Source organism: Phyllostomus hastatus, unplaced genomic scaffold (genome assembly GCF_019186645.2).
Source record: "Phyllostomus hastatus isolate PE091 unplaced genomic scaffold, TTU_PhHast_1.1 phas_scaffold_216, whole genome shotgun sequence".
Classification (NCBI taxonomy): domain Eukaryota; kingdom Metazoa; phylum Chordata; class Mammalia; order Chiroptera; family Phyllostomidae; genus Phyllostomus; species Phyllostomus hastatus.
The window spans coordinates 4,198,980-4,211,392 of NW_025334018.1; the positions used below are offsets into that span (position 1 = coordinate 4,198,980).

General features: G+C 47.3%; 1 protein-coding gene and 1 pseudogene across 2 annotated transcripts; one reads left to right on the forward strand and one right to left on the reverse strand.

Moving 5' to 3' along the window:
- Positions 1-46: 46 nt before the first annotated feature.
- On the reverse strand, positions 47-3,769 carry AQP10 (aquaporin 10). Of its 2 annotated transcripts, none has more exons than XM_045817092.1 (7): positions 3,638-3,769; positions 3,120-3,246; positions 2,196-2,333; positions 1,973-2,091; positions 1,508-1,725; positions 875-1,063; positions 47-139 (listed from the first exon to the last, which is right to left on the reverse strand). In XM_045817092.1, exons 1-6 carry the CDS (start codon positions 3,740-3,742, stop codon positions 895-897), a joined length of 876 nt encoding a protein of 291 aa, XP_045673048.1. In that variant the 5' UTR covers positions 3,743-3,769; the 3' UTR covers positions 47-139; positions 875-894. The 2 variants fall into 2 exon arrangements, 1 of the variants encoding a protein (XP_045673048.1); XR_006783192.1 differs by having other exon boundaries at positions 54-139; positions 439-1,063.
- A 444-nt stretch (positions 3,770-4,213) lies between these two features.
- LOC123804581 lies at positions 4,214-6,046 on the forward strand (annotated as a pseudogene).
- The last annotated feature ends 6,367 nt before the right edge of the window (positions 6,047-12,413 follow it).

Below are 12,413 nucleotides of genomic sequence, written 5' to 3' on the forward strand. Positions count from 1 at the left end.
CTCCATCCCGCCTCCAAAGCATCCAAGAACCAAGCAAGAGGCGAGACAGTTCTGAGATTTGTTTTAATAAAAAAAAGGCAACTGGAGAAAACTGTCTTCTTTGCTGAAAAGGAATCTTCTTCGGGGAGGGGCACGAGAGCTGGAGAAGCAATGGACAGAGAGAATTTTTCTTAGCACCAGCCTTCCCTTAACCCTTTATTCATTCCCCTCGAATCCTTCTGTGTCTTCGCCTTCTTTCCTCCCCCAGCTCGTCTCGTTGTACTGCACCCTGCCCAGAATGTCTACGTATTGCGTGTGCCGCAGTTTCTACGCTTTGCTCTACAGGTCTCTAGGCGCTGGAATGGCTGTGTTCCACCGCCCATCGGGTCTTCTTCGCCACCCTCCCCCTGCCCGGACCTCACCACGCCCCCTTGGTGGAAACAGTGTCCCCACCTGTACCTGTTATCTGGGGGCTGGCTGAACCTAGGGGCAGAGGCGCTGCGGTTATGAGACCTGGGAGTCAGGCAGTGGGGACTAAGCTTGGGAAGAAGTCCCCAGGGTTATGCCCCTCCACCGGACAGTCGGCCCCCATCACCCTGCAGATTCCCGCAGCTTTCCCGATCCGGCTCCTAGGATGCGCACCCTCTGGCGGCCACTTTGAGGAACTGCGTTCTTGGAAGCCCGCAGGATACCAAAACAGGCTTGGGGGAGGAGAGGATGAAGACTGGACCTTATCTACTGGTCTCCCTGTCCAGGCATCCTCCCCAGTTTAGGAGGAAGCCTAGGTGAGTAAACAGAGAAGCTTCCCAGGGCCTGCTGTCGCCAGGTCTGGGTCTCTGGCCCTCTTTAGTGTCCATGAGGGAGGTAGGACTGTTGTGTCAGAATCATAGCTTACACTGTGGCATCCAGTCAGAGTCAGTTGTTTCCCAAATTTGAGGCTTTGTGTTGAACCAACTCTAGATCCTGAGCTGGCTCTGAATCCTCAGGGTGGTGCAGAGCCACCAGCAGCTGGTATGTGGCTGTGCCAAGGGTGGCCCCCACCATAGGGGCCACCACAGGCACCCACCACCAGCCATTACCAGCACTGCAAGAGGACAAAATAAAGATATCAGCGGTGACTCACCTAGCCTTCCCCCAAAGGACTGGGGGCAGTAGCAAGAGAACTCCCTAAGCAGTTTCTGGGGTGATGGACACCAGGAAGAAGGTGTCTTGGCATGAAAGCCCAGCACTTAGGAGGAGTCCCCAGGAAAGCTTAGTCCAGCATCTTGCCTTAGGTAATTATCTGAATATACCTGTTTTGGTGATGAGGTCACTAATGCCCAAAGAGGTAATATGTGTCGCAGAATACAAACTCTAAATCTTACCGTTTCAGTGAAAAGGGTGGCAGGGGGAGGGCAAAGGGGGAACTGGGGCACTGTCCTAAGAGACCAAGAGAACTGTTTAAGGGAGAAAGCTGGAAACCCAGGAACAGAGCCTTTAGCAGAGGAAGGTGAGTGGAGGGAGAGTACCAGGGGAGGTTGTCTCATACCTGAAGACTTCAGGGCCCCAGCCAGCCATGTAGGTGAAAAGTCGTGGGCCCAAGTCCCTGGCAGGGTTGAGTGGGCATCCACAGTTGACACCCATGGACAGCCCGATGGTCAGGATCAGCAGCCCCACCACTACAGGCTCCAGACCTGCTGGTACTCCCTTATTCCGTGTGTCCAGGATGGCCAAGACCCCCACAAGCAGGATCCCGGTGCCCAGGACCTTGGAGTGGACAGAGGCAGAGGGGTTCCCAACAGCTGCCAGGTGCTCCATCTTCCCTCTCTCACCCAAACAGTCCAGGCCACCACTGTGTCATCTGACTTTGTCAATACAGGCAGCTGGGTTGGGGAGTGGGGCAAGATAGACCTAACTCCACATCCCATCCCACCCAGAAGCTTAACAATAGGCCCAGGTCGCAGAGGGCAGGGACAAAGGTCAGGGTTCTCCCAGGTCTTCCCCCCACATCTACCTGATCCAGGAAGCCATTATTCAGGGACAGATAGGAAGCAGGGTAGGTGGCAAAGATGGAAGCTGTCTCCTTAGGGCCAGTCACTGTCAGGTTCCCTCCTGTATAGTTCTGCAGGGCATCTGTTGGAGAGGCGAACACCTAGGATTTTCATCTTTCTCATTCAAAACCATTCCAAGGCAGCCCTGCCCACACACAGATGCCCCAATGTTGTTCCCCCTGTTACCATAGTAGAGAGCATAGGTGGCTCCGGAGGCACAGAAAGCAGACACTAGGTGCACCAAGGAGTAAATGGGAAGCTTGGCCCAGGGGAAGCGTCCCAGGAGGCACATGGCCAGGGAAAAGGCTGGATTCAGGTGAGCCCCTTTGAGGATCGAGAGGGGAAAAAAAAATCTGTTAAAGTGTCACTGACAGGCACCACCAGGTACCATTGCTATTCGTCCCCATAATTCTTTTTTTTTAAATTAAGATTATTTATTTATTTATTTCTAGAGAAGGGAAGGGAGGGAGAAAGAGAGAGAGAGAAACATAAATGTGTGGCTGCCTCTTGGGCATCCCCAACTGGGGACCTGGCCCACAATCCAGGCATGAGCTCTGACTGGGAATCGAACCTGCAGCCCTTTGGTTTGCAGGTTGGCACTCAATCAAATGAGCCACACCAGCGAGGTCACTCCCCACAATTCTTAAGGCAGATGTTACTATTCCCATCATATAAATTAGGAAGTTGAATTTCAAGGTTAAGCAACTTGTCAAGGTCACACAATGAAGCCAAGGTCAGCTCTTTCCACTACAGTGCCTGTGTCTCAAGGTTCCAGCCAGGCATACTGATGCTGTGTGTTTCTGGGGGACAGCAGATGAGGTCCTGAGCAAAGATGAACCCCAGAGGGCTTCAGTGAGGGGACACAAGAGGATAGCACCTACCCTTAATACCTTGCTGTAGATCTCTGTCTAGGTGAGCAGAGGATTAACGTGAGGAAGGGGGATGGAGAGATATGGAAAGGGGAGGAGCTGGACTGGGCTAAAGGCATATCTCAGTCCAGGGCACGATCAAGCTCAAGGAGATAATGTCCATGAGTCACCTTTTCACCATCACCATACACCCACACTCACATATCCCAGCATGTCTAGTGACCAGGCACCCTCTCCTCACCTGAGACATTACCACTCACGTAGACGGCTATCACAACAGCAAAAGAGCCAGCCAGAAACATGGTGAGAGAGTTGCCTTTCCTTTCTCCACTGGTGACAGCCTGGGCCACAGCGCTCTGGGTGAAGACCTGGTGAGGAGAGGGAAGATGAGGAGCAAGGAACCAGGAATAGGGAGCCTGGTAAATCTACGGGGGAAAGTGACTGGGAAGGTGAGGGGACCAGCCGGAAGAGTTGAACTGATGAACAAATGTGAGGAATCAGCAAGGAAGGGAGAAAAGCAGAAAGAGGGAAGGGAAAAGAAATAGGAGAAGTGAAAAGAAGTAAAGAAAGAGAAGGAGGATGAGAGAAAGGGACAGGAATAAAAATGAGGAAGTAGAAGAGGCATATAAGAGACACGAGGGGAGCGGAGAGAGAAAGAGTGGGTAGTTGAAAGGAAGCAGGACTCCAGAGAAAGAACACCAGGAGGTGCCAAAAGCTTTTGCCCACCTCCCGTCACCCTCCCCCAGTTACCCTGCCTACCATGAGCACAAACACACCCAGAAACTCTGCCATGCATTGTCGGACCAGGAGGCTGCGGATCCGGAGCCAGCCCTTGGCTTTTGTCGGGAGCTGCATGTGGGCCATAGCGAAGATTCTCTGTCTCTGGTCACGGCTCGGTCTGTCTGCACAGGCACACTGCTGCTACAAAAAGAGGCCTCCCAGGGGAAAAGATAAGGAAAAGACTTTAAAACCAATTAGCCAGCTCAGTAGCTAGTGCACGTGCACCTGTGGAGGGTGTCTAGAGATATCAAGAGAATGTGCATGTGGACAGGGCTCAGGGCACCACCAAGCCTGGAATTTGCCCAGGTGCCCTCTTCTCTGACTTTCCTCCCAGTAGCAGCCTCCTTTGCTGAAAGATTGAAGGGAAATACCCTGCTTCATGTACATCAGTTCTCTTGGTCCTCAAAACAGCTGTGTATATAGTAGAACTATTGCTCCCGTTCTCTAAATGAGGATATTGAGAAAGCCTTCTAATTCCCCGAGTCCACACAGCTAGTTAATGGGTAAGTCTGAATTCAAATCCAGATTTTATGACTCCCCATCTATTATGCCACAATGCATCTCATGTGGAATGTGAAGACTTTCCTCACACCATTTGGATGCTTGGAAAACTCAGCAGGTAGGCATCCAGAGACTGTGCTGAAGACCACAGACTGCAGAAATAAAACCCATGTGATGGATGACAGCAGCGGTGAGGAGGGCAGCCTGGAGTTCCACAGGGCACCTGGTAGGGGCAAGCGCCCAGTGAAGCAGCGGTCATCACCAAGCCCGAGCACTGAACGCACTAGGAGTGTCATACTTGAAGGGTCTAAGTGCAAAATGCAACTTTTGATTTGGGGGGCAACCAACTGGGACTTGATTGGTCAAAAAAGAAGTGCCTAGACCTGACTGGTGTAGCTCAGTTGGTTGGGCATCATTCCACCAAGTAAAAGGTTGCTGGTTGAATTCCGAGTCAGGGTGCATCCCTAGGTTGTGGGTGGGGTCCTCAGTTGGGACACACATATGAGAGAGGCAACCAATCAATGTCTCTCTCTCTTGTCCCCTCTCTCTAAAAATAAATAAGGTCTTTAAAAATTTTTTTTTAATTTATTTTAGAGAGAAGGGAAGGGAGAGAGAAAGAGGGAGAGAAATATCAATGTGTAGTTGCCTCTTGAGTGCCCCCAACTTGGGACCTGGCCCACAACCCAGGCATGTGCCCTGACTGGAAATCAAACTTGCAACCCTTTGGTTCATAGGCCCACACTCAACCCACTGAGCCACACCAGCCAGGGCTAAACAAAATCTTTTAAAAAAAAGAAGTACCTAAACAACAAGTTGCCTACCACGATCTTGGTCAGAATTTGTGGGGGGCCCACAGATATCAGTACCTGTCAGGGGTCCAGGTGTGGATAGTGGTTTCAGGACCACACACTGCATGCAGTGTCCTCCTTATCAACATGAAAGGGAAGCTATGGAGCTGAGGCAGCTAGGATACGGCAACACCAAGAGAGTTGAATCCCCCAGAATCATTGAGGGTCTCAGCCACGGAGTGATCGTGTCAGTGGCCTGTGGGAGGAACCACACCCCGGCTCGTGCAAACACGAGCTCTGTGTTTGCATCTGGAGAGAACAAGATGGGGCAGCTGGGCCTTGGCAACCAGATGGACAACATGTCTTAAGCCTTGCACGGATCATGTACATTGGCCATCCAATTACCAAAATGGTCTGTGGGGCTGAGCTCAGTATGATAATGGATTGCAAAGGAACCTCTATTCCTTTGGGTGCCTTGAATATGATCAGCTGAGACACAACTCAGACGGGAAGTTCAAAGTTGGGGCTCAGCGCATAGAGTACGACTGCAAGCTGGCATCCTGTCAAGTGGTCATCTTCATAAAAAAGACAAAAGATGGGCAGATTCTGCCAGTCTCCAATGTGGTCGTATGAGATGTGGCCTGTGGTGCTAACCATATGGTGATCCTTGACTCCCAGAAGAGTATCTTCTTCTGGGCCTTCAGTGGCTACAGCTGGCTGGGGCCATGCAGAGCAGAAGGAGGAGACGGCCCCCTGCCTGGTGGAGCTGTTCAGCTTCCCTGGGTGTGAGGTATCCCAGATCTACACTGGCTACACCTGCTCCTTTGCTGTCATTGAAGTGGGTGGTCTGTTTTTCTGGGGGCCGCCAACATGTCCTGTGAATCTACTATGTATCCAAAGGCCATGCAGGACCTCTGGAGAATCCACAGCCTGGCTTGTGGGAAGAGCAGCATCCCTGTGACTGCAGACAAGAGTGGTCTTCACTGACTTTCGGGGAACTGGACCATGTGGACCACAAGCCCAGGCCTTCTACTGCAGCTCAAGAGGCGAAGACATTTTCACAGAGCAGGTTGCCATGGTTGCTTGCACTACTTGGTGATAACAGAGGTGAAAGTGAGGCTGCGAAGGAAATGAAAACACTGCCAGAGAAATCCTGACCAGTATGGCCCAGTTGGTTGGAGCATGGCCTGGTAGCTGTTGTAGGATCCCTGGTCCTGGTGCAAACAGGAGACGGCCACTCAGTGCTTCACTCTTGCATCGATATTTTTCTTTCTACCTTCCTCTCTCTCGAAGGCAATGAAAAAATGTCCAGAGGTGAAGGAGGGAGGGAGGAAAAGGGAGGGAGGGAAGGAAAGAAGGAAGGAAGAAGGGAAGGAAGGAAGGAAGGAAGAAGGGAAGGAAGGAAGGAAGGAAGGAAGGAAGGAAGGAAGGAAGGAAGGAAGGAAGGAAGGAAGGAAGGAAGGAAAAAAGAAAGAAAAGAAAGGCACTGCCTGAGTATGTAACCCCCATGCCCTCCGATTGTCCCAGAGTCTCCAACTCCATACCTCTCGCGGCAGCTGTCATTTTCACCTGCACTGGGACAGGAGGTCAAAAGGAATTTAAACAAGCAAAAGTTGACCAAAGGTACATTTTTTAAAAAGTAACTTTTCTTTTTTTTGTCTAGCTTTTTAATTTTGCCTTTATTTTTATTTAACCTTTTCTTTTTATTTATATTGTATTATTCTTTTAAAAAATTACTTTATCGTTGTTCAATTACAGTTGTCTTATTCTTTTTTAAATTACTTTATTGTTGTTCAGTTACAGTTGTCTGCATTTTCTCCCTACCACTCGCCTCCTTTTTTAAGGTTTTATTTATTTATTTTTAGAGAGAGGGGGAAGAGAAGGAGAAAGGGAGAGAAATATCAATGTGTCATGCCTTTTGCATGCCCCCTACGGGGGACCTGGCCCACAACCCAAGCATGTGCCCTGATTAGGAATCAAACCTACGACCCTTGGTTCGGAGTCCTCACTCAACCCACTGAGCTACACCAGCCAGGGCCAAAGGTTTATTTTTGTCGGACTCCTTAAGGTTTCATTTCATAAGTGATTCAACATCAACTACCTTTTCTGTATGCTTTCCAAAGTGTTTTTTTCTCTCTTAATGTTTAACTAAAATATTTGCTCATAAATAAATAAACAAATCGCACATGATGAACGCGTGAACTTCCTTCATGCAGAGTCCCACCCTTGAGTAGAGAATGCTCTAGCTTGGCGCCATGATTCCAGATGAGGTCCTCACACCCACGCTGAGCCTCACCTCTCTTTCTCTGGATGCTTGCCACTACTATTCTGCATAACACGTAGCCACTTCCTCCTCCTTCGTATCTCAAGCCTCCAATTAGATTAATTCAACTACAAATCAAGTTCTAGACACCTGGGGGAAAGTAATAAAACACAGTTCCTGCCCCCCCAGAACTTATGTCCTAGGACATGGAAACAGACAACATACACATTTTTAAAAATACTGTGTGTAGTTTATGAGGTTCTTGATAGCCAGGCCATGTGATTCCATGGGCTCTAGCACAGTTCTGGGCACATCTGTGTGCAATAATACTTTTTTAAATGCATTTAATACTATAGTGCTCCACCCATGTCCCCTTTGGGGCCACTGAGTCCATTCTCCAGCTGGTGGGAATATCAGATGCTGATAGCACAGCTGCTTCCCTCAGGGCAGTGCTTTGTGTGGCAGGAAATTGCCTCACCCAAGGTTACACGACCTCCCACAGGGTAGGTTAACCTCATGTAACCTTGGGTGAGGCAATTTCTGGTTTATGCAGGAGTGCAAAGATCTGGCCTCTTTGCCTCAATTTTGGACAACTTCGAAGGGCCATTCTAGCTCCTACATTCCCCACTGGATCAGCTGAAGCTTCTGTTATATTTTCATTGTGGGTCAGTTTCCCCCTCTGCCAAACCTTGCCTTCCTCACTACCTTACATTTGCATCTCCTGAGAGTGCATGCTCGCTCTCCCCAATAAACCTTGTTCACGGGTCTCTTCATCTTGGTCTTTTTCCAAGAGATCCAATTTAAGACAGTTTGTGTCAGGAGTGGCTCTAGCAAGTAAACTCTAAAAGGGGATTTGGGTGATAAATTTTTCACCTGTTGGCTGACAAAAGGAACTCTTATGGTGTTAGGTGGATATGGATAGTCTAACGTGCTGAAGTGATGCAGTGACTGAAACCGCCAGCAGAGGTCCACTGGAAGGGGTTGTTGGTTGAGAAGATAGGCACGCCTGCAGTATCTCTGGCACTTGAGAGGTGTGAGGGAAATGGTAACTATAAGTTCCATGGAATTGATCACCAAGTCAAGACAGACTGAAAAAGCCACCCAGAGCTCTTGAAAGCATTTAAGGAAATCTTAATCTCTGCATCCAGTGGGCATCAGAGTGGAGGACTAATGTTAATTACATGAGTAGCAGAGCTTTAGAAAAGGTTGAATTCTCAGCCCCAGTAGATTTCCTATGCCCGGGTTAGGGTTCTTTAAAAAGGGGGTAAAATCCTGACACTTGAGATAGGCACATGTGGGCAGATGCAGCTGAGAATCTTGAATCTCTAGATTTCTCTGAACTCTCTGAGCCTACAGAATTGGCCCATTTCTGGTTTACATAAAAATCACACAAAGGCTTCAAAGGAGGCAGATGCTTTACAAGACAATACTCACCCTCTAAAGGATTTATTTCCACCTACTTTCCTGGCAATAGGACCAAAAATAAGAATCAAACTCTAGCAAAGTTCCAAAGAGGATGCCTGACCCTCTAAAAAAAGAGAGAGAAAAGGAATATACACTAAAGGAGTTTCAAGATCTGGCTAATATATATATGTACCTGCAGGATTTGGTAACATTATACATGGAACTGGATACTCAGAGTGCTGGATCAAGGGCAGGGGGACATAAAGTTAGGTGTGGAAGAATTTATTGATATAGGAGCACTCTCCTGTGATGTAGGATTTAAATCCTGACAGGACCCCTGGGATACAGGGCAAATGCACCTCTGGGATAGTCCTAGGAGGCTCGGGGTAAATGATGGCCCATACTAAGAAAGATAAAAATGCCAACACAAATCATTTATGTTGATGACCATTATTGAAAAAAGGGAGAATACTGAGACTTTTTGAAGATTTTTTGGATAAAAGATCTGAATTAACATTGATAGTTGACAACCCAAAGTTATACCACAGCCCCCTGTTAGAGTAGGAGCATATGGGGTTCGGATAATAACTGGGGTCCCAGCTCAGGTCCGGTTCACGTTACATTCACTGACCGAGGCCATGGGTCCGCCCAGTGGTCAGTTCCCCATGTGTACCTACATCATATAATTGAAATGGACATCCTCGATATTGCACAATACTCACTTTTGTTTCTGGACCCAACAAGTGAACAATGAAGGCCAAGCGGAGGTCTGCAACTGCCCCACACCAAAATAATAAACTAAAGAAACTACTGTACCCTAGGGAAAATGGAAGAGGTTAGTGCCACCCTCAAAGACTTAAAGAACACAGGAGAGGTGGCCCCTGGTAAACCACCAGTTTGGCTTCTACAAAACCTGAACAGATCACAGCAGGTGGCAGTGATCTACCATAAACTTAAGCGAATAGTCACTCCAATTGCAGTTGCTGTTTCCTATATGGCAACTTTGTAGAGCAGCTTCATATAGCCTGTGGTTGGTGTTGTGTAGCCATCAATCTAGCAAATAGGTCGTTTTCTATCCGGATTAGATCAGAAAGGCGGATCGGAAGAAGTTTGCATCCATATGGGAAAGACAAAACATAAACTTATAGTCTTTCCCCAGGACTCCTGTCAGCAGCCCATTGGAAAGAGCCACGACTGTTGGTTCATTTGGAAGAACATGATATTGGTCCACTATATAGCAGGTCCTCAAATATTTTATTCAATATCATTTTGCTATGCCGTTGATGAGATGCCATAGGAACTTAATTCTTATTTACGAGTATATCAATTAGCCTATGCTAAATGGTTTCATTAAACCTTGTTTCCCTTGAGGTTGCAGAACCTGTCACCAATATTAAGTGAGGACTTAACGTACAGGTGTACCATGGAGATATTGTGGGTTCAGTTATAGACCACTGCAGTAAAGTGAGTCAAAATATTTTTGCTGGTGGAGGGTCTAGCCTTCAGTTTGTAAACAAAACGAAACAAAACGAAACACACACACATCTGTGAAGTGCAATAAAGCAAGGTGCAATAAAACAAGCTATGCCCGTGTCTATAGCGTCATGCTTATCAGACCAGAAGAGCAAGAAGTGGCAGTACACTGGAGGTCCTGGAAAAATACATGTATTCTGAGAATGAAAAATAACCCTACAAAGATTCAGGAAACTGCCACACTGGTGAAATTTTTAGAGGTCCAGTGGTCTGGACTTCTTCAAGGTAAAGAACCAATTATTGTATCTCACACCATCCACAACTAAGAAAGAAGTAAAATACCAATTTCTTAGGATTCTATTGCAATATATTTCACACTTGAAAATACAACTGTCACCAACTTAACCAGCTGACACTAAAGACTAACAACTTTGAGTGAGACCAAAAGTAAAAGAGACTTCTGCAGCCATGTGACCTGGCAGACCCTATGAAACTAGGATATCTGTGGAAGGAAAAGATGCTGTGTGTGGTTTGGCAAGCTCTAACAGGAGAATCACAGTGTAGACCCCCTAGAGCTCTGAAGCAAAGCCGTGCCGGCTGTAGTGAAGAAATACGCACCATTTGAAAAGCAGCTGTTGGAGTGCTACTGGACTCCAATAGAGAGAGGGCAACTGACAACAGTTCATCAAGCGACCAAGTAGCCAGAACTGCCCACCACACACTGAACTGTCAGATCCTTCGTGTCATTGGGAAGGCTGGGCCGAGAAAGAACACATTCTGTTGTGGTAGTGGTATCTTTGGGATCTGGCATAAGAAGGGTCAGAGGGCACAAGAAAAGCTGAAAAGCAAGTGGCCCAGACTCTCATATCATTTATGTCTTGCACTGGTATCTCTTTCTTTGCTCACACCTATGACCTTTTTGGGGATTGTCTTAATCCCTTCCAACTGCTATAACAAAATGCTATGAACTGAAAAACAGTTTATAAAAACAGAAATTGATCTCTCACAGCTCTGTAGGTTGGGAAGACCAAGATCAAAGTGCAAGCAGATTTAGTGTCTGGTGGGGACCCACTTCCTAGTTCACATACAGCCATCTTCTCACTGCGTTCCCACATGGCAGAAGGGGCAAGAGAGCTCTCTGCCATCTCTTTCATCAGGGAACAAATCTGAGCCAAGTGGCCTCTGTCCTCATGACCTAATCACCTCCCAAAGGCCCCACTTCAAAGTACCATCACACTGGGGATTAGGTTTCAACATATGAATTCAGGGAGAGAGACACAGTCTACAGCAAGGATCCCTTGTGAGGAGTGACCAGAGAAGGAAAAAGTCTGAGCTTGGTTCACAGATGAGTTGGCATGGTATGCAGGTACGAGCCAGACACTGCATTACTGCTATATCACGACCACAGTCAGGAGTGACCCTAAAAGACAGTGGTAAGGGGAAATTCTCCTAGTAGATAGATTTCACAATACATGTAGTCATCTACTTTGTGTGGAAAGAAAAGGTGAGAATATACACAGTCATGAGAGCAGTGACAAATGCCCTGATTTGTTTGTTGGTCAGGAGCTTGAAAACATAGAGCGGAAAATCAAAGACAAGAAGGTCCAAGGATGAGATGTCAGTAGACCATGGGAACAGTCTTGAAGTGTGAAGGTCTCTGTATCAGACGTTAATGCCCACCAGAAAGCATTCATCAGATCAGGCACTGAACAACCAGGTAGCAGGATGAGTCAGCCACTATTTGTCATCAGCCACTGCATCTTCAAACAATAGGTACACTCAGCTGAGTAACTAGTGATAGGAACAGAGGCCACGCATGGGCCCAACGCATGAACTCTGACTCCCCTGGGTTCAATTAGCTACTGCTGCTGCCCATGTCCAAACTGCCATTAATAAATAACAACACTAAGCCCTGGATATGGTGCTATTCCTTGAGGGAAGTAACTGACCACTTAGGGGCAAGTTGAGGACACTAGATTCCATCACTTTTGACTGAGATTGACACATATTCTGAGTATAGGCATACTTCATGTTATTGCACTTCACTTTTTTGTGCTTCACCAATATTGCTTTTTTTTTAACAAATTGAAGGCAAGACCAGCAAAAAGATTACTCCTCCCTTTACTGAAATACTTGCTTTATTGCAATGATCTGGAACTGAACCCACAATATCTCTGAAATATGCCTGTATAGGTTCACCTTTCCTGCCCATAGGGTCTCAGTTAGTACCAATGTCCGAGGATTTACAGGATACTTGATCCATCAACATAGGGCTCACATTACATTACTTTAGACTAAGAGATCTACATTGCAGTAAAGGGGGTAT

What these genes read in the sequence shown, in the direction of transcription:
- AQP10 (XM_045817092.1), bottom strand. Translation starts at nt 3,742, where the DNA reads ATGGCCCACATGCAGCTCCCGACAAAAGCCAAGGGCTGGCTCCGGATC. An exon ending in CACCTATGCTCTCTACTATG is followed by an intron (nt 2,092 to 2,195) that starts GTAACAGGGGGA and finishes CCTCTCCAACAG; the next exon opens with ATGCCCTGCAGAACTATACA. An exon ending in TGGGGCCCTGAAGTCTTCAG is followed by an intron (nt 1,064 to 1,507) that starts GTATGAGACAAC and finishes GTCCTCTTGCAG; the next exon opens with TGCTGGTAATGGCTGGTGGT.